Below are 24202 nucleotides of genomic sequence, written 5' to 3'. Positions count from 1 at the left end.
CCTGTAGTATTGTCTTTAATCTAGCCAAGACTTTTGTCATGTGCACAGCTTGCAATTGTTATCACACTGACAAAAACACACAGATGTAAGCAAGCATACCCACAACACCCTGAGGAGGAAAACAGTGCATCATAGCTGCTGAAAATGAATGCAGACTTAAATGGAAAGCAGCGAGACATGAAATACATATGGAAGGAAATATACTGTGCTGTAAGCAAATTGTCTTTTGGGGTAATCTCACTACCATAGACAAGAAAAAGGATCAGGCAGGGATACATTATTAATTTGAAATTAATGTTCACAGAGACTAACTGCTATCACTGGTTGAGGCTTTGCAATACGAGATGTGAGAAATGCACTGTGAAGACATATTTCTCTGCACTGACTTTATTTACAGCCTTGAAGAGGTTGCATAAGAAGGTCCTTGAAAGGTGGTAAGCTGCCTACAACACCCTCTGTGATTAAATAACATTTCTGGAGTTGAGGATTTAAAGTTCAATTTGGTGTTCACAAAGTACCTAACTGAATACGTCGATAGGAAATCAATAGGTGCTGTGTGGGCACGTTTCAAGTTTCAAACATTGTAATCTTTACAAGCAATCAGATATCACGAGCCATTCACAGCTTATTTTACCTGTGGTAATGTGTCATTTTTCTTACAAAGCACTTCATTAAAGATAATGGTAAAGCCATGTTTTGATAGCCTGCATCTGAATTATTTCTGTCATATTCGCCCTCCATACAACAAACATGAAAAAATGATTTTCTGACTTACGCTCAGACACAAAAGTTGCATGTCGCTGAGAGAGGCTACAAAGGCTTGTGGATATCATCTGCCGCTGCGCTTCCACCCCAGTGGCGTTAACAAGACATGAGGACTAGCTGTGAAAGGTCAGTGAGAGGGCAAGTGTGGATGGATACTCAATTTTCCAGTGTAGCACTATGAAGCAAACAACTCTAAAATGTATAACTTTTCTGCAGCGGAGTTCATTTCAGCACCGGTTGTGTTTTTACTACGTTCCTCCATTCATTATATATGTGTGTGCGTGCATATACAACACATTATATCATCTGTGTGTACAGTTTTTTTGCATTAAAGGACATCACATACCATGCCAGATAAAATATGCTGTATATTATCTAGTTTACCTAGATATCTGGCTCTTGTTATTCAGGTCTGCGCCAACACAGATCTTGTTAATCGCTTTGACAAACACTGCATCTCCAGTGTGCCATAAATCAAAGCAGGATACAGTTGTGGTTCCATCAGGAGGGCCTAATCTGAATGTATCAGCCGGTGTCAACTCAGGGACAGAAAATCCATGTGCCTTCTGTGTGTGTAGCTTGCTGTATTGCAAATTGCCAGAATATTGTTTTGTCCTGCATATGACATAGGGTAGTGCTGACCAATCTGCAAACAAAGCCAGCTGGTAGGAGGTAATGAAAAAAATGCCTGGCAGACAATATTAGCTTCAAAGTAGAGCATATATTACAATGAATATGCACACCATAATATAATACGCTTACAGGAGTAAGCATCTTAACACTGGTGAGCAGAAATCCTCAAACCAACTGTGAAAAAGACTAAGAGATTAAAATTTGTAGTTTACAAGCATTCATTCCCCTCCAACTTAATAAATTCAGGACAGATTCATTTTATGGAAAGACATCTGAAGAAGCACAAGGCTACAATTTCATACATAATCTCATACATCAGATACAAGAGCCTTTGCGTCTGAATGGGAGTGGTGGACATTGGCTTTTCAATGGAACATTACTGCCATCTAGAGTGCTCATTGAGAACTGCTTTCAGGCCTGCGGATACAGCACTGATGGACATATTTGTGGTGCTCTGCCATTTTATGTTGTTACTTGATTGAAAATTGAGGAAGAGAGTGAGCTATGGGTCAATAAATTGTGGAGAAATACTGAAAATTGCTCTTGCATCCTTCAATAACAAGTCAAGGCACTTAACCCGCAGGAAACTCCATCTGAGCTGCCAAGTAAGACCTGAGGACTGTTGGTCAGATCTCAGTGTGTGTTCATGTTTGACTAAGATGACATGATACAGCGTTGAGTGAAATCATGCATGTTGAGTTAACTGAAAAGCTAAAGAAAAATATGAAATGTGAGTTTAGGGACTTCCCTTGATTTGAAATTCCTCTTGTATAGTTTCTGATCAATCCTGAACAGACGGGTATCACAGGGAATATTTCTTTATGTTATTAAAAAAGACTTGTTCTTGTTAAAACGTCTCTAATATTTGCAACAACCAGGATGCGCTTACTGCTGCTGCACAAAATGTACTCAGGTTTGCAGACCCTATTATGAGTGAATTATGAGACTATGGGTCCCTGAGCAGAGATAGGCAAAGGACCCCAGCATCCCTCCTACACAGGGGCAAGACCTTGTGGTAGTTTGCATCTTTTTTTTTGTGCCTTTTTGAGATCATTTTGTGTCTCTTTAAGTAATTTTTGTCACTTTGTAGTTGTTATGTGTCTTCATGTGGTTGTTTTGTGTCTCTTTGTGCTTGTTTTGCCCATTTTTGTAATAATTTCGTGTCTGTTTCCTGTTCCTTTGCATCTCTTTGTCATCCTTTTGTGTCTGTTTGTGGTGATTTTGAGTCTCTTCCTCGTCAATAGTTAATTTGAGTTGCATTCTGCAGGTGAAGGCTGGGGTGGCCCCTGACACTGTGAGCCTCTGTGCCTGTACCGTAATTCATCCATTCCTAGCACGTTTTAGTTGTAGTTTAGTTTAGTTAGTAACATTTAGGCCACAGACTCATGCAATGTGACTCTTTTTTCAGCTACTGTACTTTTGAGAGTTCATCGTGCAGACTTAAGACTGAGACAGAATTTCTGCACCATGATGTTTTGCCTCCATGTTGGGAGGTGAACGAATGGACCTTCAACAGCCAGCAGAGGGTGATATTAGTTGGGTCATGGTATTCAAATCTCCGGGGACAGACCTCCTGTGAGAAGGTAATGGTATGGAAAGTTTTCAGCTTCACCAACTTAATGTAAAAACTGCAGGAAATACATGAATCCTCAGCAAGTATTAGCACAATGCCCATATTTATACACTTAGCCAATAAATAAACTAGTGGACTGCTGTGGTGGCCTAATGCTGGAATATAATTGACATGAATGTCACACTTCCTCCATCTTTGCTCATTAGTGGAAACAAGAACATGTTTGTTGTAAAGTTAATTATGGGTAATGATGTGAAGAGGTTTAACATTTACATGAACTTTCATTTTCCTAATCTCACAACACTTTGAGGTGTTTATGTTGCACAGGGTGTTTACCAGCCGGCTCTCAGTCCCAGAGGAAATGTAAAATGAATCATGCAGCACTGGATTCTTTCTCCAATGTGCTAAAGTTATAAAATCTTTTCTTTTTTTTTACTCCTCGGATTTGTTAGGTGTTTTTTTTCCCCCTTTTGACTAACATCTAATCTCAAGAGACAGGAATCTCAATTTATTGGAACAGACACAGAACATATTGGTATAGTATGAAATCAGCATCCAGTAATTAGCCTTTTAAAGCAACTCATATATTAATATTCATATTAGAGTGAATTATAAATCTTATATAATTTAAATACTCTTTGTGACAAGAATGATGGAAGCATCTGATGGATGTAATGCAATGCAATACGTCAGCCCTGCGGTAGATACTTCAACTGTTCTGTTTTTGCTCAGAGCATTGCTTTAGTGTTTTCTGTTTTGATTCAACTCTGTCATAGTTTAATACGGGACAGTTGCACTGGATTGCTTCCTAATAGTAAGTAAATACATCTTTATTTATAAAGCACTCTCCAAACCCAAGGTAACACAGTGCTTTGCGGTTACAGAAGAATGAAAAAAGCATTGAATAAATAAATACAAACACAAGCAAAACATATAAGAACAAATCAGGGCAAAGATGCATCAATAAAATGTCTTTAAGAATAAATAGATTTTGAAGTAATGATTATTTAAAACACTCAATAGAGTTTGTTGATCTGACTCCCAAAGGAGGTTCAGGACTTTAATTCCTCAATTCCTCTTTATTTGCAAGACAAAATACGAGACCTAAATACAAGACTATAAATGCATTTTAGAGACATTATTCCATGCAGTGTTTTTGCCCTCCTGTATTTTGATAATCACACCTTAACACTTATGATTAATGATGTACACAAAAACTGACGCTGTTGTCCCAGTAATAAAGACCAGCTTTATTTTGTCCTCTTACAATAGCTAGATACATTTAAGGCTTTTCCAACAAAATTGATACAAATGGTAAATCTGCTGACTGGAAATCATTTCTGAGCTGTAAAATGTTGTAAAACAAACACGGCATCACACATTGTTGTCATCATCATTTCAGCAAAAAATGACTTCCCCCCTCTACAGTACATGTCTCCACACAGAGCTCTTACTTACAGGAGTGAAAAAGTGCCTTGCTGAGAGATTGCTGCAGCGACAAACAGTGACAAACACTTCTATAATCTCATCTTCTAGCAATAAGTGATGTTTAGTGTACTAAACCAACAGCTATTTCTGCAGCTTGTGTGTTTTTGTTTTGCAAAATGTGAAAATGTTGGGATGAAATGACTTCAGTAACAAATACCCAAATTAATAAGATGCATCCTAATGAACAGACTCACATACTCTGCTGGCAAAGCTGAAGCATACCCAAAGTCAGATGTATTTTCATTCAGAATGTCATTAGAAAATTGCCTGAGATACAGAAAATAATATCCACGTGAGGAACAATTTAACAGAACTGTCGTAAAACTGGGGTGTTGAAAAGTATTCAGTCACTTGAGAAGCTTTGGACATTTTTTTATGAAAGACGTCATGTTTCTCTTAGGAAAAGTCACACATGTTGTTGAGAGGGGATGATACAAAATATTTAAATCCAGTTGCAATATGACTGCCACAACAGATCAACAAATATGATACAGTAACTCTCTTAGACTAGTGTTAAACTTCTCACAGCAACTTTATCTTTTTAACAGCACTTCTAAGAACAGAGTTGTCAGTTTCTCATAGAGATGAATAATTAGCTCTGTTATAACCACCACTTAAATCATAAGTGACCTGAGGTATGGAGCAGTCTGTGAAGAAGTTGGGGAAGGCCAAAGTGCACAGTGCATTGTCCTCTATGGGCCCAGAGGCAGCCTCAGAGGGACAGTAGACAGGAGGCTGGGTTGGGCCTGTACGCAGGCTCTCCCCTAGTTTTTTAGAGGGTCCTGAGCAGCTAGTCCAGGGCTCAGCGTACAGGAGACCACCGACTAAATGGTGGGCATCGTAGGAAGCAGGATCAGGGCCTCCCATCTCTGGCTGCACCCGCACAGGCATGCTTTGATAAAGGTCCTGGTCGCTGACCATGTTGCTGTAATCAGGCCCCAAGAGCTCGAAGAACTCTGCAGCCTCAGGATTGCCTCGTTCCAAGTCCTTCAACGTCATCCCAGATGTGGAGCTGACTTTGGAGCAGTTGGCAGGCTCAGTGAAAAAAGAGGGGGGCAGATTGCGATGCCTCAGGGGTGGTTTCTTGGCTTTTTCACCCCTTATATCCTTCACAGGGCTAAAAAGAGCTGCCAGGCTCTTGCTCTGTAAGTTGGCCTGGACCCCATCACGTTTAGGTAGAGTTTTGCTCTGCAAAGGGCTGGGCTGAGCCAGGGGGGAACCCTGTCTTTTAACTGGGGCTTCTGCTACGTTTCCTGGTGTTATAATGCCGGTGCACCTTTTGATCTGCTTCTGTAGATACTTCCGGTGGTTCACTTTCCTCTTGGATTTCACTGGCTTGTCCAGAGCCAGCTTGATATTGCTGGAGGCTGAGTCTATGAAGCTCAGCAAGTCCCTAGTGGTCTCTTTGTAGTCCTCGTCATTTTCTGCCTCGCCCAAGAGACTCCCATCCAGACTTTTCTCAACATCGTACTCCATCACAGAACCAGGGAAGCAGAAATTCATGAACTGAGGGTTCATGATTGCAGTCTGAACAGCCATTACTCTGTTGAGCCCAGCGGCTACACCTGTGGCATCCGCTGTGATCCCTGAACCCAAAGTTTCTTCAGAGCATGTCTTTTTCCCTCTGGCAAACACTTGGTCCTGATGCTGCTCATGAAGTTCCTGTAAACATTCCAGAGTAGAAGTGACGGGCTCTGAGGAAAGCAAGGAGATCTTTTGGGGGGCTGGACTAATGATGTCAGAACATCAAAGAGGAGGGGCAAAGAGACCGCAGGACTTAACTCTTTGCGAGTGCCCGACCACCTGCATCTAAGAGGGATTTGTCTGAAATTCCCTGCTGAGTTGAAGACAATAACCTCTGTCACAACTCTCCCCCTCTAGTTTAACTGTGTGTGCTCTGAACCAAAAACGCTTTCATGAAACTGGAGGATATTACTGTAACAGTGAGCAGAAAAGCCTTTAAAATCCTGATGGATAGAGTATTTTTGCTGGGTAGAATTGTTAAACAAAAACCTCTCAAATGTTAAAAAATCATGTTAAATATGGTTATTAAACAAACCACCAAATTATTTTTAAATCAAAGTTAAATATCCCACAACTAATCAGTGTCATTATTCATGTGATTCCTGCTCATGTTTCAACACATTTTAACCACTATTCAATCATCCTGCCCATTTATGTGTTTCCTGTCTGGATTATCAAATAGAAGTTAACTTGTAATCTAATTACTGTTCATTTAAGCACTGAAACAAACCCAACTATTAAACGAAGGCTACACAGTGGTGAGAAAGGCTCCCTTTCTGTGGGAAAATCTTTGTGCCCAAACAGATGCCACTATTTGGGAGAATCTTCCCAACTGCTTGCTTGTGTCTTAATCTGCTCATGGCAAAAGTTGATTTCTAGTGCATTCCCAGGCCAGTGGGAATTTCTGCCCTGGCCTGACAACTATTATGGGCTGCCTTTGACATAAAGCCCTACAGGGTCTAAATAGCCTCTATTCTTCGCCCGGCAGTGAAAGGGAGCTTTGTGCCAGAGATTCATTAAATTGCACCTCACAGCCCCTTCGTAAAATGGGTCTCAATAATGAACAGTCGATTTAACTAGAAAAGCTGCCGGAGCTGTTAAATTAAAGGGGAATAAAGTGCAGTTCAGGCTCAGTGTGCCAGAAGAAATGTTGACCTTAAGAAATCCTGGGTATGAAACTTCTGTTGTAAACAATAACGTATTTACAGGAAGTTTCTTGGCCAGTGGTGAATACAACGGAGGATGTGTCCAAGAGCCAGACTGTTATGTTGCCAGCACTTATCCTAATTTAAGTGGAATTTCAACTGAATTTCAAGTGAATGGGCTGTTAAACATAGTTTTACTATACAATAAAAACATGTCATTTGCAGTTACACCCTGCGCATATTTTCTTTTTGTTTACCAAATAATGCAGAAGCCTCCATCTAAACACATTAAACCTTCATTTATTATTCTTATTATAGAGATGCTGCAGCTGAATAATTATATGAAGATCCCTCCTCTTACAAAAGTGCATGTTGAGGTGAGGCAGTGACTCATTTAAGAGTTGAAGGGATGAAAAGAAAAGTCTGAAGCAGCGAGGGACTAAGGCTGTTAAAAAAATTCTTTCTTATGTTAATTCCCGGGGAGAAAAGGGACAGTGAAAGTGATAGCACTGATCTAATTATCTGCGGCCCAACACAAGTCTGTGACTGAGAGGAAATCCAGAAAAACTCAAATCTATGAGCTACAAATGGTAAAAAAGTGAAGAATATCTTTCTGTTGTAACAGCTGGCCATGGAAGCTCTCCTGATATTAAAAAACAATGTGGGGAAGTGCAAAGACTTTGCATATTCACTTGTACGTATTCCACCTGGGATTATAGTTAGGCCTGTATATGTAAATCCAAAACTTTTACTTCATTAGAGCTACAAGTAGAGAAAAATGGAGGTCAGCTGATATCACAACATCGCATGAATTCAGGGCTTAGCTTTTGACGCCTGCCCAACATGATTCTGCCTCTCTCTCTTTGCTAGCAGCACAATTTTGGCAAAGTGACATCATCACAGTCGTGGCAGCTATATCCCCCCTTTTTTTCCAGTCTAGAGGCTTTGGCTTTTGTGCTGGTGGGTCATTCACATCACAGAGGCTGACGCACAGACCCCGGAAACAAGTTTCTATTGTTGCATAAAGGCTGAGAAGGCGAGAGGGGATGGGCTGTGGCAGACCAGCTCGGAAAAATATACGAACCAAAAGGCTTGTTTCCACTCTCAAGACATTAAGTGCGAGGTTAATTGTTAAGTTATTTTTTTAAATTCCTGTAATGGAGCAGCATTTATTTTAATCACAGAGGTCAAACTATAGATTGAATTTTCAAAAACTCATTATGTTTGGAGCTTTGGGGAATTTTAATTTGGAGAAAATCATTAGTAATCAGCGGTGCCCTTTCCCACAACCAAATTGTTAAGTACACAGATCTATATTGTTGAGATATCGTTAAACACAACCACCACGCCCTCCTTCCCTGAGAATTTACTTATTCAGCAGCACCCAGCCCCAATGGAGCGGGGTGCTCAGTGCAACGTGATGTGACACACAGGCTTAATCTCTTCCTAGTAGTGTGTGGTCCCCATCTGAGCAGGGACATGCTCAGAGTTTGGGGTCGAGAGAATACTAATAACACCTTTGATTGATGGCCGGTGTCAGAGACTTAGAAAAGGCTGGCAAAATTAATGACCTCTCAAAGTCCTGAGAAAAGTTTAAGGAGGGCATTTAGTGGTGGAGACCCCGTCCTCCCCCATGTTTAGCTATGTTTCTTTCTGCTAGGGTGTCTGCAGTCCAGTCAAGCCTGTGACAAAATGTTAAGAAGTCAGGCTTTGTGTCTCCTGGTAGAAAATCAACCCACATACCAGTGTAGGACATGTTCCCCATCTGCCTCACAAAGTCATGTCATGTCAGGAACTTTTGGTTTAAAAGAGGAGGGGGAGAGAAGGAATCCGCAAGAATAGTTCAAAGAATAAAAGCAAGAAGACATTGTCCATCAGTCTTCAGTTTTCATGACATTTGAGTCTTTTCCCTTGACATTAAAAAAAAGAAAAAACAACTGTGACTTCATGGTGAACTACAAAGGACTTCTTGGTCCCTGCCGATCCCTGCATCCACTCACCACCTCACTCTTAACCTTCCATCAACCCTTCTCAACCTCTCTGGCACCCCAGGAGCTGTATTAATAATATTACTAGCAGGGGGGAACAAACCAGAGTCTATGGGCTGCCTCAGTGCCACAATTTAGAGCTTTAATGGCAGCCAGTGAATGAATGCGTGCCAGGGGGAATCCCACAGGTTGGTCCACAGGGGTGAGGTCAGCAGGCGTAGCTGCAATAATCTCCCACCACTCACTTTATTGGCCTCCTCCGATTGGGTTTTTATTAAATCTCAGGCACATGCAATTGTTCCTGCTAGGTGGAAGTTACTTAAAAGCCTCAGTCTCTCTAAAACATGACAAAGAGTCCGCTCGGCAGAGCAGCGCTACATCTATATACGATCAAAAGACAATTCATTAGTAGCTTTTTAATCAGTTTCACTGGAAGATGTGTTTCTTGGGAATGACAGCATATTAAATAAAGGTGGGATAAGACATAAATAGAGAGCTTAAAAAGCAAGGACGGCAGTGTTCCTCTGTGAACAGTAACAAATCAAGTTTATTATTACACTCAGTGCAGATGATGCATTTAAAAAAAAAAGGATTTTCTTTATATTTGGTGCCAAACTTTTCTCCTGAGACTAAGTGTTAAGAGGCATATCACATTATACACTTATCTGTAAAGAAACAATACAGCTAAATTACAACCATGGCTAAACAGCAAGACTGACAACAAAAAAAGATAAGGGGCGTCAATTTAAATACAACATTAAATCGACAAAATGTGAAATTACAGATAACTCAGAATGTATCCCTGATTGTTACACTGACAAACAACAAGATAACAAGCTTGGAGGCAGAAGGGCCTCAATGGGTTTTTGGCAAACTTTACATTGGAGATAAACAAAATGAGGATGATCCAGTCTTTTGATGATGATAATGTGATTACTTGAACTAACAAAGAAAGACATTTATACAACATTGTTATCACAAACATATCTTTTTTTCCCGTAACAGAGTACCTTTCTGTCTTTAAGCCCCTGGAAATTTAGAGTTTGGCATAAAGAAATGGAGTGTGTCTCATTAAGTCTAAGAAAACTGCAGTCTGATACACCAACATTGAACATGGCTACATGATTAACATGCTCTCAAGTGATTTAAGGCATTGCTATTACAATTAAGAGTGGTGCTGAAATTGAAATAAAAAATTGTCATTACTTTAATGTTAAAAAAAATCATCTTCAGCAGTTATTAAAAAAGGCACAAACTTTGGCATAATGATGCAGAGAGCACCCTTTGAAATACCGCGTCACGCAAATTAAAGCTATGCAATCCTTGATATCATGGATATTCCAGCTGGGTAACATCATTGGGATCCAAGGGTTGATGAAGTTTGAGGAGTCTTTTTAGCCTGCTTGATCCACTCTCGAAAATACATCACCTCTAACGCCCGAGCTGCGCGGACTGAAGGTGTGTCACGGTCATTGCTGTAGCGGAGGTCCAAGTGATGGGCTCCATCAGGAATCATAATGGAAACCAGAGAATCTGTTATGTTGTGAGTCACTCCACCAGCCGACCACGGGTCGAGTCCACCATTACTGAAACACAACAACAGAGACAGTGTGCGCTGAGAACATATGATCAGACACTTGTGTACAACACATGAGGGTGTTTATTTAGGGCATTTTGAGTCACACAATGACATCATTGGTGGCTTTTGGTTTAACTGTTCGTACATTCTGTTGCCAGGGTGTCACATTTCACAATATGCATTCTGTGCACTGGCTATGAAAACACATTTCAAGCACAACAAGGCAAATATAGAAATACATTAAATCATTTAATTTTTTTTCTCTTTCATTTTTTATCTACTGGGCTACGCTGTCATTATGATAACTAAATGTAAGTAAGTAAATGAATAAATAAAAAAATAAAAATAAAAGTACAGACTTGATACCCTGTCCTAACTGGACATGATGCGAATGAGTGAGCAAGTGAAGTTTTCCCCAAGAGAGTGTGCCAGGAATGTGTCCTGAAACGTGGAAATTAGCATTTTTTGCACCCCTGGTTCCCTCGTCTCACAGTCAACGGGTTTTTGGTTCAATACCTGAAATAAAGTCTGTGGTTAACACAGATTTTATGTTCTACATCATAAAACATGTCAGTATATACCCCACTTGGGAATTTTAAAGCTTTTATGTGTCTTAAATATGCGGTTACTAACAAGTGGCTACATGAGACTACAAAACATCATCACGGCAAACACGATTTTACAGCCTCTTTGTGGTAGGGATGTTAAATCATGCGACCATAGTGTAGTTCGTTTATAGCCAAATGTTAGCTTTTTACTTCAGGTAATTGTATTTAGGCTTCAAAAATCATGACAGTAAATGTTTGTTTGACACAGAATTTATTTTTTGCAGTAATCCAAAATCAAATGAAGAGATCCCATTGGATTTTTGACGAGAGAACCAGGGTAAGGCTAACTTCCATTTTGGCCTACAGTAAAACATTTACCTGTTCTGTGAGTCAGCGAACAGACTAAGCAATGTGTTGCTTGTTTGAGAAACCGCTTACCCTGGCTCTATTTTGGCGCAGCTTTGCACATCCCCAAACTATTTTCAGTAACAGCAAGCTGTTCCTCAGGCCTGCTCAGGGCTCAATAGGCTCCCTGAATACTGTTGTCACTTGTAGTTTATCAGGATAATTTATCATACTCCGTCTGCCAAAGTTCGCTCACTTGCTGTTTGTTAGGGAGAGGTGAAAAAATAATGACATTCAGAGTGCCAGGATTGCCTGCACACGGCTCTCAACTCTGATGTCATGGAGGTGGCTGAGCCAAAATGGCAGCTAGTAGTGCTGGCCACACTAAGGGTGCCAACAGCTCTAATAGTGCTAACATCTTCTAACAGTACTGACAGATATAACAGTGTTAACCTGGAGGGGGAACTGCCCTTTGAGCATAGTGCAGAGCGGTAGTGATTAGCTAGCCAGTTGGGAATGAAGGGATGGACTCGCATCGAATACCATGCACGCACGGCCAGCCTGGCTACAAAACCTAGGTAAAGCTCGGATTACAGCACACGCAGAGGGAGTGTGACTTCATTCTCTGCTCAGGTCACCATTACTCAACTATATCTTCACACAGCAAATAGTTGTTTGCTGCTATATTAATGTTCAAAATCCCATTTTCAGAACATTTTAAGAAGAGTAAAAACAACATTCAACGCGCTACACAAAATAATAAAACACTTTAATTTTGACTTAACTTTAAAACTTTAATTTTAAGTAACTAAACCAGTGCTGTGGGTCCTCTGAAGTTATATGTCAGTGCCTGTCAATGCCCCACAGCAGTTTAAAGCTTATAACTACTGGTCCTTTTGGTCAACGCTGTTTTTAAGTGATTGGCATATGTCATGACATTTTATTTGAGTTGCTTTGAAAACTCACATACTACATTTCTGATTGTCACACCTTTTTATAGCTTGACAAAAGCAGCTATGTGGTTGTCAACCTAACAAGAGCCACTTCAGTGTTTCTGACTGACCCCCATTAGAGTCAGTGCTATTTAATTTTAAGTTTGACATAGGCCTGTCTGCCTCCTGCAGGTAGCCAAGCGGGTACTGTTAATTTATCTGCATTAAAAGCCTGTCCAAATCTGCTTTTAGTGGCTCTTACTGCACAGACAAACCCAGAAAACACAGGAAACTCTCTGCCTAAGCCTGGCATTTTACAAGCTATGCTTACCTGAAGATGATGTTGCTGTGAGCGGCGATGTCCTTCGCCCCGTAGACTGTGCCCGCCCAGTCAGCTCGTGGCCTGACACCAAAAATGCCATTACATTCATCAGAGAAGGCCTGGAAGTTCCACTCCTCAGGTTCAAACATGTCCTGGACGCCATCTGTGCACATGGGCATCACCATCTCTGTGCAGGCCTGGGAATTGAGGGATTGAACACGTATTCATCATGACAGGTGAAGCTGCCCACTGACACATCTGTGCTGCGATTTATTCAGCATGACATGACTGATGCCTGCACTCACCTGGTAAAACCAGCCAAGGAAACCGAGGCTGCTGGTTGCCGTTTGAGATGTGTTGAGACAGGGAGCGCTTCCGGTGTAGTTGTAGTAGACCTTTGCTGCTTGGGACACACCATGCAGCAGCTGTTGGTCAGACACAGTGGAATCCAAGGAAAGATACTTGCACACCACCTTGGAAATATAACATATTAAAAAGCAAAACACAAAAGAGTTAACTGAAAGTTTGTGATTACATCACAGTTTAGGCAAGCTGCATGAATTTTTAAATTAACATTAAAGAGAAAAACATAAATGTCTAATTCCCTTACTGTATATCCGAGTTGTTTACAAGACTGCACATTGCTTTCTCGTGGCCCATAAAGTGTTTTTCCACATAAAAAGTGGTGGCGCCTGATTTGCATATGAAATTCCCTGGAATGAACTTGAATTTATGGCTCTAATCTTGGCACGAGAGGAAAAAAATGTCCATTTACTCAAAGCCAATGATGTAAACGATGTAAATTTAAAAGGTTTCCTCCTTACCACTATTTTGTTTGACCACGGTTGATTTCTCAGAATTAATAGCGTGGATGATAAATATTTGAGTTTCAGCTTTTGTTTAATTTCACTGCGTGTTGTTATGGTTGCAGCAGCGGAGTTGGCTGTTGTTCTGCGCTCTTTGTGAGGCAGAGAAACTGGGCTTTCTTGTTCGGAGGTTGGAGGGGAGCTGTGCTAGTGTGGAGTCTGTTACTAAGGCTTTTGTCTGTCGGCTGGGGAGGAGTTGGTGGTCGATGGATGAGGAGGGCCACAGACATGTCCAACCAAAGATTTATACCATGAAAAAAAAACAGAAAAAAAACACTGCAATTGCTCCAAAGCATCTTCTCCTTACTTTTCAGATAGGATTAGGCTTATACATTCATCTCTGCCAACAGATTTCCCTCCTCTAAGCCCTCAATACCCCGTTCTCACACTCACTCAGATAATCACATTAGCTTTGTCATTAAAAAAGCTCCTCTTTGCACCCACTGCCTAAACCGCTTAAACCACCCATAGGGGTCGCATACATTAAAGGCAAGGAGCCAAAAAACTCAAAATGACCATTTAGTGTTTATTTCACCTGGCATGGTGCTCCTGGGTCTATTCAGAGGCTAAACGATAAACAAACAGACAAAAAAATGTATCACACTGGTAAAAGTTTCAGTGTGAGACTGCTGTATGAGGCGCTTGGTGGGGCGTCAAAGCAGCAAGCAGAGAGTTGGGGGTCAACAGCAGAGCTTGGTTTATGCACGTGACATGCCAAGGTGACTGGTGGAATACACTGCGCCCAAGTCTATCAGCCTCTGCAAAACAGCAGCGACACTGTCACAAGAATTTTAACAAGAAAACAAAGAACACTTTGTAATGTTGAGACTTTAAAAAAAATCAGCCACATTTCTTTTTAAATTTGGCAAGTTATGCGATGATTTTTTCAAGTGTCTAGAGAAGTATTTGTTACAATCTCATTCAAATGAGAGCGGTGAAACTTTGTTTTAATGGCCTCACGAGCTGCTCTGGGCAAATGTCCTGTTTCTGTGGTGCCATGTGAGTGTCCTGAGAGGAACACCTCAGAGATCTGACGGAGTGTGCAAATGAAAGGACCATTGGTACGACGGAAGAAAGGAATGGTGGCTTACTTGTAGCTGCTCATCTAAAGAATACTTAAAATCGAAAAGAAACGAGATCCTTATGAATATTAATGAAGTTAATTGACAGCTGTTGTAAACAAAAGCTTGGAAGACTACAACAAACACTTGTAGCACAATCGGCTGAATCACACATTCACTTCAATTAAGGACAGGCTGTCGGGCCAAGTCAGGCGCTTAACCAAAGACAAACAAAATTTAAAGGTGCAATAAAGGAAATACATTAAACTGTAAATCATTTTCAAGTTGAACATTTTATGCATCATTTTTTGGTCCATGATGGATTTTTAAAACACTGTTTAGAATCTTAGATATAGTATCATAGTGAAGTTTGCACCTGGATCGGCCAGCCAGGAAGCGGCTGCAAAAAATCAGCTTCATAGGGGTAGTCCACCATCGCCAGATTCACCCAGGTCTCCTGAAGCCAGCTCTTGAAGCCGACAGCATCATTCTTGGTTTTAAGGGGGTAGCATAAACTGAATTCTTCTGACAGCCACTGGAGACCCGACGCTTGTTGAAAGAGAGTAAAAAATAACTTAATGTCATTACATCAATAATTTCTTTCCTTCCCTTCATTCCTTTTTCTTGTAATCTGCATTCATATTTACTGCTCGGTCCTAAAATTTAACACTGACATTGCTGTTTTAAACAAGATAAAAACAAAGGTTTTGTTAGCGTTTAACGACTACAGCTCCCATGGCTCCTCATGAGAGCTTTAGCTGCTGAATGCTAATAAAATAACCATTATCTTATCGTGTTTTAAGTGACAGCGTGCTCAAACTTAAGGAGAAAATACTCTTTTTATCTAGAATATGCACAGAAAACGTCCCTTCAGAAAAGCATGGTGATAGAAAACCTCACCAAGAAACACAGAAGTGAAAATGACTGAGTGTACAAATACCACAACTTCTCTACAGTACTCAGAATCTTAAGATTTTGGGACAGATGCAACCAAAAAACAGCCAACATACACACAAGATGACAACCATCATCCATCTGTTTGAAGCTTCTGGACTAAAATCATCCAAATGTTTTCCCTAAACAATTATATTTTGATTAATAATGACAAATACCAGGCTATTACAGTACTTGTACTTATGGCATGTGAATAATTTCTTCTCTTAATTTTGATTCTGTTAGATATTATCAAACTTTATTTTGAAAATGGAGTGGAGTCCATTCTGGGTGACACTGGTCGAGAGGCGGGGGTACACCCTGGACAGGTCACCAGACTATCACAGGGCTTTATTTAACTCAATTAAATCAAGCTTATTCCTACAGTTTAGGTTGTGAAAATGATGCAGGCACACTTTCTCCTTTGGTTGTGAACAGAATACTAAAGAACAAAGATAGTTTGAGTTATGCAGGTTGTAAATTTTATGGATTCATACATTAAAATCTGTCCTGTGTGAGAGGCTCCAGACTTTATACCCAGTAGTGACACAAGTTCTAGTAACAGCTGTCTGGTTTCTGGCTTTAGGAGACAACTATTTTAGGGCACAAATGTAGATGATACAGACTAACGTAGAAATTCTTAAAATCCTCATATATGAGATTAAACATGCTTCATGTGTCATTCTAAATAACTCTGTATTTCCTAAAATATGACAGATAAATCAAGCCATCATGATTGTACGACTTACCAGTGGAAGAGACATTGTTAATAGCCTTCCATGACTTTCTGATGTTTGCATCACAGTTAATTCCACTCTTGGCAAAGTCCTGTGAGACTATTTTGTAGAAGTCTCCACATGGCACCATCCCAGGGAATTGCCATATTGGTGCGGAGGCTGCCAGAGCTCTGAAATACAATGAGAGGCAAAACAATTTCAACGTTTTGCTCAAAATTACACAAGCTGCACATCCATTATCTTGGTTAATCTTTACATACTTTGTGTAACATGTTTGCTGGGGCAGCATAGTGATTAGAAAGGTGCTGTAGAGGTGTTCATGTTTATGTAAGTCTAATGTTTCATACTTCTGCCGTGCCTCTGGGTAAGGGTCCATGGACAGATTAGAAAATAGGCCCTACAGATTCATCCTGCTGGCTTCAATGAAAGATCACAGACGAATCAGTTAGGTAAACATGAGCACTGTTGTTTCTTCGGAGCTGCAAACTGCCTGCTACATCTTTAGGAAAATCCATCCTGAAGCCCCCTGAAATGCACTCATATCTTACCCAACAACTATATTGGGGTATTTCATCCTGAACCAGGCAGCTAGCATCCCTCCATAGGAACCTCCGATAGCGATGACAGGGCTGTGCTGAGCTCCAGTTATAGTGCTCTTCAGGTTCTGAATAAGCACTGCAAAATCTGCCAGGGCCTGTTCTGATGTCAGGTAGTTCAGGTGTTTGCTATCCTGCAAGCAAATGACAAGGTTTGTTGTAAAATTAAGAGTGAATTGTCTGAAAATAGAATACGTATTAGTGAAAATCTTAAAATATAAGACATAGTTTTGTTGTTACTGTTAATGTCTTACTAGCTGGGAATCCAAAAATAGATTTTAAGAACATGAAATCAAGCATATTTAATCAGATTTTCATCAGACTTAGATGTACTCCGTGTGTAACACTGCATCTTAACTCACACTGTAAGACTCTTGTCCAAATGGCAGGGACTCTCCATAGTAACGATGTTCTGCAAAAACCAGCATGGCACCCAACTCCTCCGCAATTTCCCACATGAAGCCCTACAGAGAAAACAATGACAGGTGTTGAATCAGACTGAGGATTACATGCAGTGTAAATACCAGGTAGCAGATGGGATATTTACAGTATTGTTGCAGAACCAGGTGACGTCGCCTTCATTGCCAGTGTAGAACAGAATAGGTCCCCCAGGTTGCTGCCAGTGTTTGTCGGCCACAAGGTATCTCTGTTTGAAGGTGCCGTCCTCTAGGAAACCAAAGTGATCAATCTGTAGCAAATACAAATAGGAAACCAATTAAAATGAGTGCATGATCTTACATGGACTCAGACACACAAACTGATCAGAAACATCACAGTCAGTCTCAGTGTAGCTGAACTGTGCACCTGCGCCTGAACTTTGAAGAGGAGCACCACCTAAATTAAGAGTTCCAATATGTTAAATCCATGGCCTAGGAAAGTTCAATCAAATTTGCAAATATGAGCAAATAGGAGTGTGATTTTGTTGATCCAAGAATGTTTGTTTTCTTCTTCATACCCAAATAAGCTTTATTCTACTGTAGTGTACCAGAAAATGCACCCATATACTCAGAACACTCCCCTGGGTGCTCTCAGTGTCATCTATAACATCTTTTCTATTTTCATTGCTATGGAGCAGCTCCAGACTTTATACTTGTTTACATCACAAAGTTGAGTTTTAGCACTCTAGTTTTTGGCTTTGGGAGAGATGCTCATGTTTTCAAAAATTACTGGACTGCCTTATACCACAAAAATAACATGTATGAATTCTAAATGTGGGTGTAGTTCCCTTTTAAAGGTGCAATATGTAAATATCAAAACATCAAATGTAAATGTCTCCTGTGCATCGGTCACACTTGTTGGCAGAACACCCAATATGTAAGGCTCAGTACTGTTTAGAAACTTATGATACCAGAACCAATACAAACAGAATTTGAAAGTTATTTTCCAACTTCATTTGATACCCATCATGTAAATGGCGTAAAATGCCACCACCATCACCACCACTTGGTAGCATCTCGTCACCCTAAACTGCCAACTTCTTCAAATACACTGAGCTCTAATTTACCACATGACAGACTGTAGGAGTAGTAGCTGGTGAGGTGGGTCAAATTAAAGGTTCAGTGTGTATGATTAAGGGGGATATATTGGAAAAAATGGAATATAATGTACTAAATATGTTTTCCTTGGTGTATAATAACCTGGAAATAAGAATCATTGTGTTCTCGTTACCTTAGAATGAGCCAATTATATCTACATAGGGAGCGGATTCCTCATCCACCATGTTGTACTGCTATGATTCTAGATGGTGCTAATTGTGTTTTCACAATTTAGTGTCAGCAACTGTAGCTGTAGCCCCTCCATGACCAGCCAAGCAATGTCAGACAAAACACCTTTTTTAATGTGCAACTGCTTTATTCAGTGTTTTTAGTGGTTTAAATCACCAGGTTTGTTTGTTTTGGAGAGGAAGAGACCTCTGAGAATAATTTGGCTCCAAGTACTACAAACCCTCTGATTGTCTGGATTTAAATTTATCAGAGAAATAAGGTGAGCACACGTTAGCAGATGCTGGGCTCGTGGCCTATCTGTTAAGAGCTGAACAGCATCAGAGAAACACTGATTTGTAACATGAAACTGCTTTGTTTAGTGTTTTTACCAGCTGAAATCACCCAGCGTGTTTTGTTTTGAAGAGGAAGACACCTCTACAGATCGTTCGACACCTGGTAAAAACCTCCTGAACAATAATCACTGAAAGAATCCTAATCAGAAGTTCATGCTTGGCACATAGGAGAAATTTCAGCTGGTTGCAATGTGCAATCCTCATCACTAGGTGCCACTAAATCCTGCATACTGTACCTTTAAATCTAAGAACACAACCACACAAAGAGTCAATTTTTCTAGATCTGGGTACAAAAAGAATCGGATGCAGGTATCGTTTGACTTGAGAAGTTTAGATACTACTTGGTATTGGGTTATTCTAGCCAATAATTTCAAGATATTGAGTGCTGATACCCAGATCTATCAATGTGGCAATCATTTATTGATGTTAAAATCTATACATAGCATTTTGGAGCATGCAGTCCAGCTCTGAGCAGGGTATGATCAGTGGATACCTGGCCCTGTGCCAGCTATGGTGTTGTGACATGACAGTGTCCAGGTTGGATCCTAGCGTAATTAGCCCCAATTTGTATTAAAATATGTTGGAGCCAGTTTAAGGGATGCCACATTAGTTCCACTTTAGACAAGCTCTGAGATATCCTTTCATCCAACCTCAGGGATTCTGGTGTATCTTCCCCTTTCAACTATATTCCCTGTGTTCTTTATGAAACAAAAGCAGAGAGAAACCAACAACTTCACAGCGAAGACGGCCCCATGAGGTTGCCGAGTTGTCCAACCCTTGAAACAGCACCAACACTTAATACAAAATGTTTTTGTTTTGTTTTTCCCCCCTCCTCGCTCACTTCCCTCCTCAGTGGATACAAAGGAGGCAGCAATTTTATGAGCCAGTGACACCAAAAAGATTCGGGGGCCTCAATGTGTTCATTCAAGCCTCGACTCCTTAGCGCTTGGCAATGCTTTTAAGTGTGAGGGGACCATGAGACAGTTTAAAGGAAAAGTTCAGCAGTTTGGCAGCAAAATAAGAGTCCGTGGTATCTGTCATCTAAAGTGTTATGTTAGAATTTTGTGATCAAAGCGTCTTTGTTCCTTAATGTCTTTTAAAAAGTCAAATAAGGTGTGTTTTATTTGTTATTTCTTATTCATAGCAGGGTTTTAAAATGGTAGACATCTGATTTTGGGAGTGGAACTCTTAAATTATTCAAAGTCAAATTCTCTTGCGATGCAAAAAGAAATATTCCTGTAAACTACATGCCAAACTAAAGTGGTTGAATGTACAAAGTGCTTCACCAACAAGACCCCTGGTGAGTACTGTATCACTTGCACCCACTCAGTATGCACATCACAAAACCTATGAGATTGGTTTCATAACCAATCCACACCCTGATGAGTAGTGCCACCCTGTGGTGACTGCAGGCAGCACTCGAGTAGTTTGTTCCCATTAAAATTCACTTCACACAGTGAACATCTACTGGAGCAGAACTTTACCTATTGGACATGAGGAGAGACTGAATCTGTTTTGTTACAGCCAAGCAAACGAAGACATGCAGGAAACAACCGATGCGCAAGCTCCAGTTAACTACAACAGTTAATTTGGAGGATGCTAAAGGACACTTCCATTTATTGTCTGGAGGCAAAATGCAGTCAAGAGGATTTCCTCTTCTAGATCACTTGGTGCTCTGTTTACAGAAGCTTGTCCCATCGAGAGCGTAGAAAAAGACAGCATGATTGATGATTCTTTAGCTTGAAATAACAAAACAAAAAAAAAACAGCAGACCTGCTGCTGGTGCTGAAAAGTGGACGTTAAGGATTTTATTTGTCGTACTTGTCAAGATGAAGCAAACAATTTCTTGTTGATGGGCCAAAGGAAGCACATCAGACAAGACAATGGATGTCAGAGGGCAGGAAATGGTCTCTGTCTTCTTATCAGTGTGGCTGATTAGGCAGGATGGCGTGGGTTGGACCAGGTGTGGGGCATTGTCTCCTAACCCAAATATTATTTTGGGCATCTAAACTATCAGCAGATTGCAAATACTTAACTTAGGACAACATTATTTTCTTGATTCATGGATTAAACGTTCTATAAAATGCAAAAAAGAGCCCAGGATGGCGTCATCATATGTCTTCTTTTGTCCAACTAGCAGTCCAAACATGAAGATGTTTAATCTACTGTAATTTAAGACAAGGAAAAACAGCAAATCCCCACACTGGGGAGTTTGGAACCATCAACCTGACATAATCTCTTATCAAAATAGCTGCAGTGATAAATCAACAAATATTTACGGCTCTAAAAATACTAACATTCAGTGCTTTGGTTATAGTCACTTTATAATAATCTGCGTGTTATTCTGAAGACTTTATTAATCCTTTTACTTTAACTTGTACAACGTTGGTTCAAACAGCATCAGGGATTGTTTCTGTTTACTTACTTATGGACTGGATTGTCCTTTGTCAGTGTCTACAAACATGGATCTTAGAAAGTGCTTGCAAAGCTGTCCAATGTCCAAGTTAGCTGAGAAACAGACTGAATCATTGAACAGAGTTTAAAGTTTAAGGGTGAATACAGACAAACAGGTACCATGACTACGAGGTTTGACTGAACATGTTTAGTCCCTAAATATGGTCAAACTGTTTGAGTTTGCTTTTCACAATATCCCTGATTGCAGGAAGAGGAATATGCCACGAGCACACTCTTGTGATTGTATGAGTCAAGTTCATGAGTTCACTAACGTGATGCTGCTTTTACCACCAACATACACTCAACATGTAATCTGACTCTCCATGAAGTAACAGTAAATGGAGGATGTAAAGGCTGAATGAAGATCTCTCAAACCCCCCTGAGGTAAAGTGTTTCACATTCACTGGGCCCCGGAGACCTTTTTAGGCAGGGAGCCAGCAGCGATAGTTACAGTTCTGCTGGCAGGAACAGAGCCAATTGTGATAGTTTTCCCTTCACTACAGGAAGCCGGGGGGGAAAACACCTATTGTGTGCCGACACAACACATGAACAACCTCTACAGAATTCAGTGCATTGCATTTTAGAAAGAGCAAGTGCTGCAGAAATTGGTAAACAGCAAACAATGAGCACAAGTAATCAAAGGTGTAGGTGTGGTACTGATATAATAGAGGGTTAGGCAGGTATAAAATGGGGGAAGTGGGGTAAAATTTGACCATCAAAAAGTTAATTTCTTGCCTCCTGGTCTGCATCAAGTCATGGTGTGAATGTCTTAAATTTTGTCCTTCTACTTTCATTAATTAATTGGGGAGGACAAATGCACACGTTTTTAATACTGAGGGGGACATGTCCCCTGTGCCCCTCTGATATCTACACCTATGCATGTAGTAGTGAGTCAGTAATTATCACATTATACAGTTAATTATATTTTGAGGAAATTGCTTTGTGTTTTGAGGTTTTTTAAATATTATATTGTCATTATAGTGTGCATCATTTTAATGTTTCAGGCTAAAAATGGGAATAGCCTATTTGAATTATTACTTTTCTGCACCATTAAATTTAGCCCTCACAGGAAACAAACAAAACATTTAAAAGTGAAGTGAAACTGAAAGATTAGGCCTAAAAGAGGAAGAAACCAGTGTATAACATATCTGTAAAATAGTTTTCATAGACAAATGGTGTTAAAAATAATAGAGATAAATGTTAAACTCACCTTCTGGTCAAAATAAAATGTCTCATAGCTGATGGGGGTCTCAGAGGAGGAAGGTGACCGAGCGAGCCTGGTGAAAAGTTTTGGTTTGAGGGCGATCACGTGCAAAGAGCCGAGCCACAGCGTTAGGATGCAGGTAGCTGCAGCTCTGCCCAAAACACACGTCCTGACTCCAGCCGTCATCGCTGCTACTGTCAAACACAGCTCACCACACACCGATCTTCAGCACATGACAGTGAGGTGATCTGTGCTTGCTTGCAGTGGGAAGGAGAGACCTGTCCCGTAGAGAGAAAGGAAGTGAGAGTCGCCTGTCAGCAAATCCAGAGAGGTGTTGTCAGACAGCATGTGACCTATGTTTAGCAGCGGAGCAGAGGCAGCTCGCTGTCCGACAGGAACAACCTGATTCAACGCCTTCACCACCTTTAGAACAACTTTAATGTTACTGTAGCCGGCCTGCGGTCACAAGAAGGCAGATGGTCCCTACTGTGAAGACGCTCGCAAGGGTTGATGGGAAGCTGAGTTCTGAGTCTGCACCTCTATGTTACGCTCGAAATCTGCTCGAAATGGACTGTCTTAGCAAAAGTGAACCTGAAACATGTGTTTTGTTGTGCCTCGTTTTTACTCGCCTGTCACTAACGAGGCCTGTAAACGTTTGCCTCGAGCGTTAAATCCTTTTTATGATGTCACGGTGTGCAACTACGCTGTGCCCTAATTTGTGAGCTATTATTTTGAAAGTCTATACCGGAAAATTTAAGTCAAGAGTGAGGTAAACTAGAATATTATATTATGTATGAACCATAAATTATAAAACACTAAATTATAAATTATATTAATAAATATCCAACATAAAATATCCTATATATTGAATAAATTCATATATATCAAGGAAAACTGGGCAAACAATTACGTTACAGAATAAAGCCTTTTTTTATTTGTTTTTAACATCATAAGAGAACAAGATATTTTTTTATTTTTTGTATAATGAAGAGACAACAATAACAATATGGTCTTAAGAAGAGCAAGGCAGTTAAAACTAATTATGTGTTTGATAAAATTTAATTTTCGACGATACAGTATTCTGAATCTGTACTACTTTTTAATTTATTTATTTTTTATTCCTATATATGGACAGGTTTGTGTGGAAATTATTTTAATGTAACTGTCTTTGTTTCTCCAATAAATATTTTTTTTAAGTTGCATTACAAAGTGGGAAGAGTTCAGATATAAAAATAAAAGATAATATTAACAATAAATGCAATATATGTATTATATATATATATATAATACATATAATGCCAAAGTGCCATTGTATATATGAGAAGCAACTAGTCTAATATTATTTTTTTTTTTTTTAACCAGTTATCAGGTTTAACAGCTTTAACAGATATTTGTATTTTTCATTATGTGAAAAGTAATTATGACTATAATAATTATGTAATTTTAAACTGCA

The 24202-nt window shown here is 40.0% G+C and overlaps 2 protein-coding genes across 2 annotated transcripts; both read right to left on the bottom strand.

Annotated features, from left to right (window-relative positions):
• Window positions 1–4197: 4197 nt before the first annotated feature.
• LOC126403703 (protein FAM181B) lies at window positions 4198–6177 on the bottom strand. The gene has a single exon (XM_050066431.1). The coding sequence runs from the start codon at window positions 5996–5998 to the stop codon at window positions 5036–5038; it is 963 nt and encodes a 320-aa protein (XP_049922388.1). The 5' UTR covers window positions 5999–6177; the 3' UTR covers window positions 4198–5035.
• Window positions 6178–9635: 3458 nt separating this feature from the next.
• prcp (prolylcarboxypeptidase (angiotensinase C)) lies at window positions 9636–23238 on the bottom strand. The gene is made up of 9 exons (XM_050071033.1): window positions 22756–23238; window positions 17583–17723; window positions 17398–17499; window positions 16988–17169; window positions 16452–16609; window positions 15146–15318; window positions 13148–13315; window positions 12852–13039; window positions 9636–10702 (listed from the first exon to the last, which is right to left on the bottom strand). The coding sequence occupies exons 1-9, from the start codon at window positions 22933–22935 to the stop codon at window positions 10471–10473; spliced, it is 1524 nt and encodes a 507-aa protein (XP_049926990.1). The 5' UTR covers window positions 22936–23238; the 3' UTR covers window positions 9636–10470.
• Between the last annotated feature and the right edge of the window lie 964 nt (window positions 23239–24202).

Source organism: Epinephelus moara, chromosome 2, assembly GCF_006386435.1.
Source record: "Epinephelus moara isolate mb chromosome 2, YSFRI_EMoa_1.0, whole genome shotgun sequence".
Lineage (NCBI taxonomy): Eukaryota > Metazoa > Chordata > Actinopteri > Perciformes > Serranidae > Epinephelus > Epinephelus moara.
Note: the sequence above shows the minus strand (reverse complement) of the source record. Positions and strands in the feature narration are given on the sequence as shown.

Coding starts and splice junctions, on each gene's coding strand:
- LOC126403703 (XM_050066431.1), bottom strand. CDS start 5,998: ATGGCTGTTCAGACTGCAATCATGAACCCTCAGTTCATGAATTTCTGC.
- prcp (XM_050071033.1), bottom strand. CDS start 22,935: ATGACGGCTGGAGTCAGGACGTGTGTTTTGGGCAGAGCTGCAGCTACC. Junction 13,316..15,145: donor TTCCTGGCTGGCCGATCCAG/GTGCAAACTTCA, acceptor TATATTTCCAAG/GTGGTGTGCAAGTATCTTTC. Junction 13,040..13,147: donor TCCTTGGCTGGTTTTACCAG/GTGAGTGCAGGC, acceptor CTCAATTCCCAG/GCCTGCACAGAGATGGTGAT.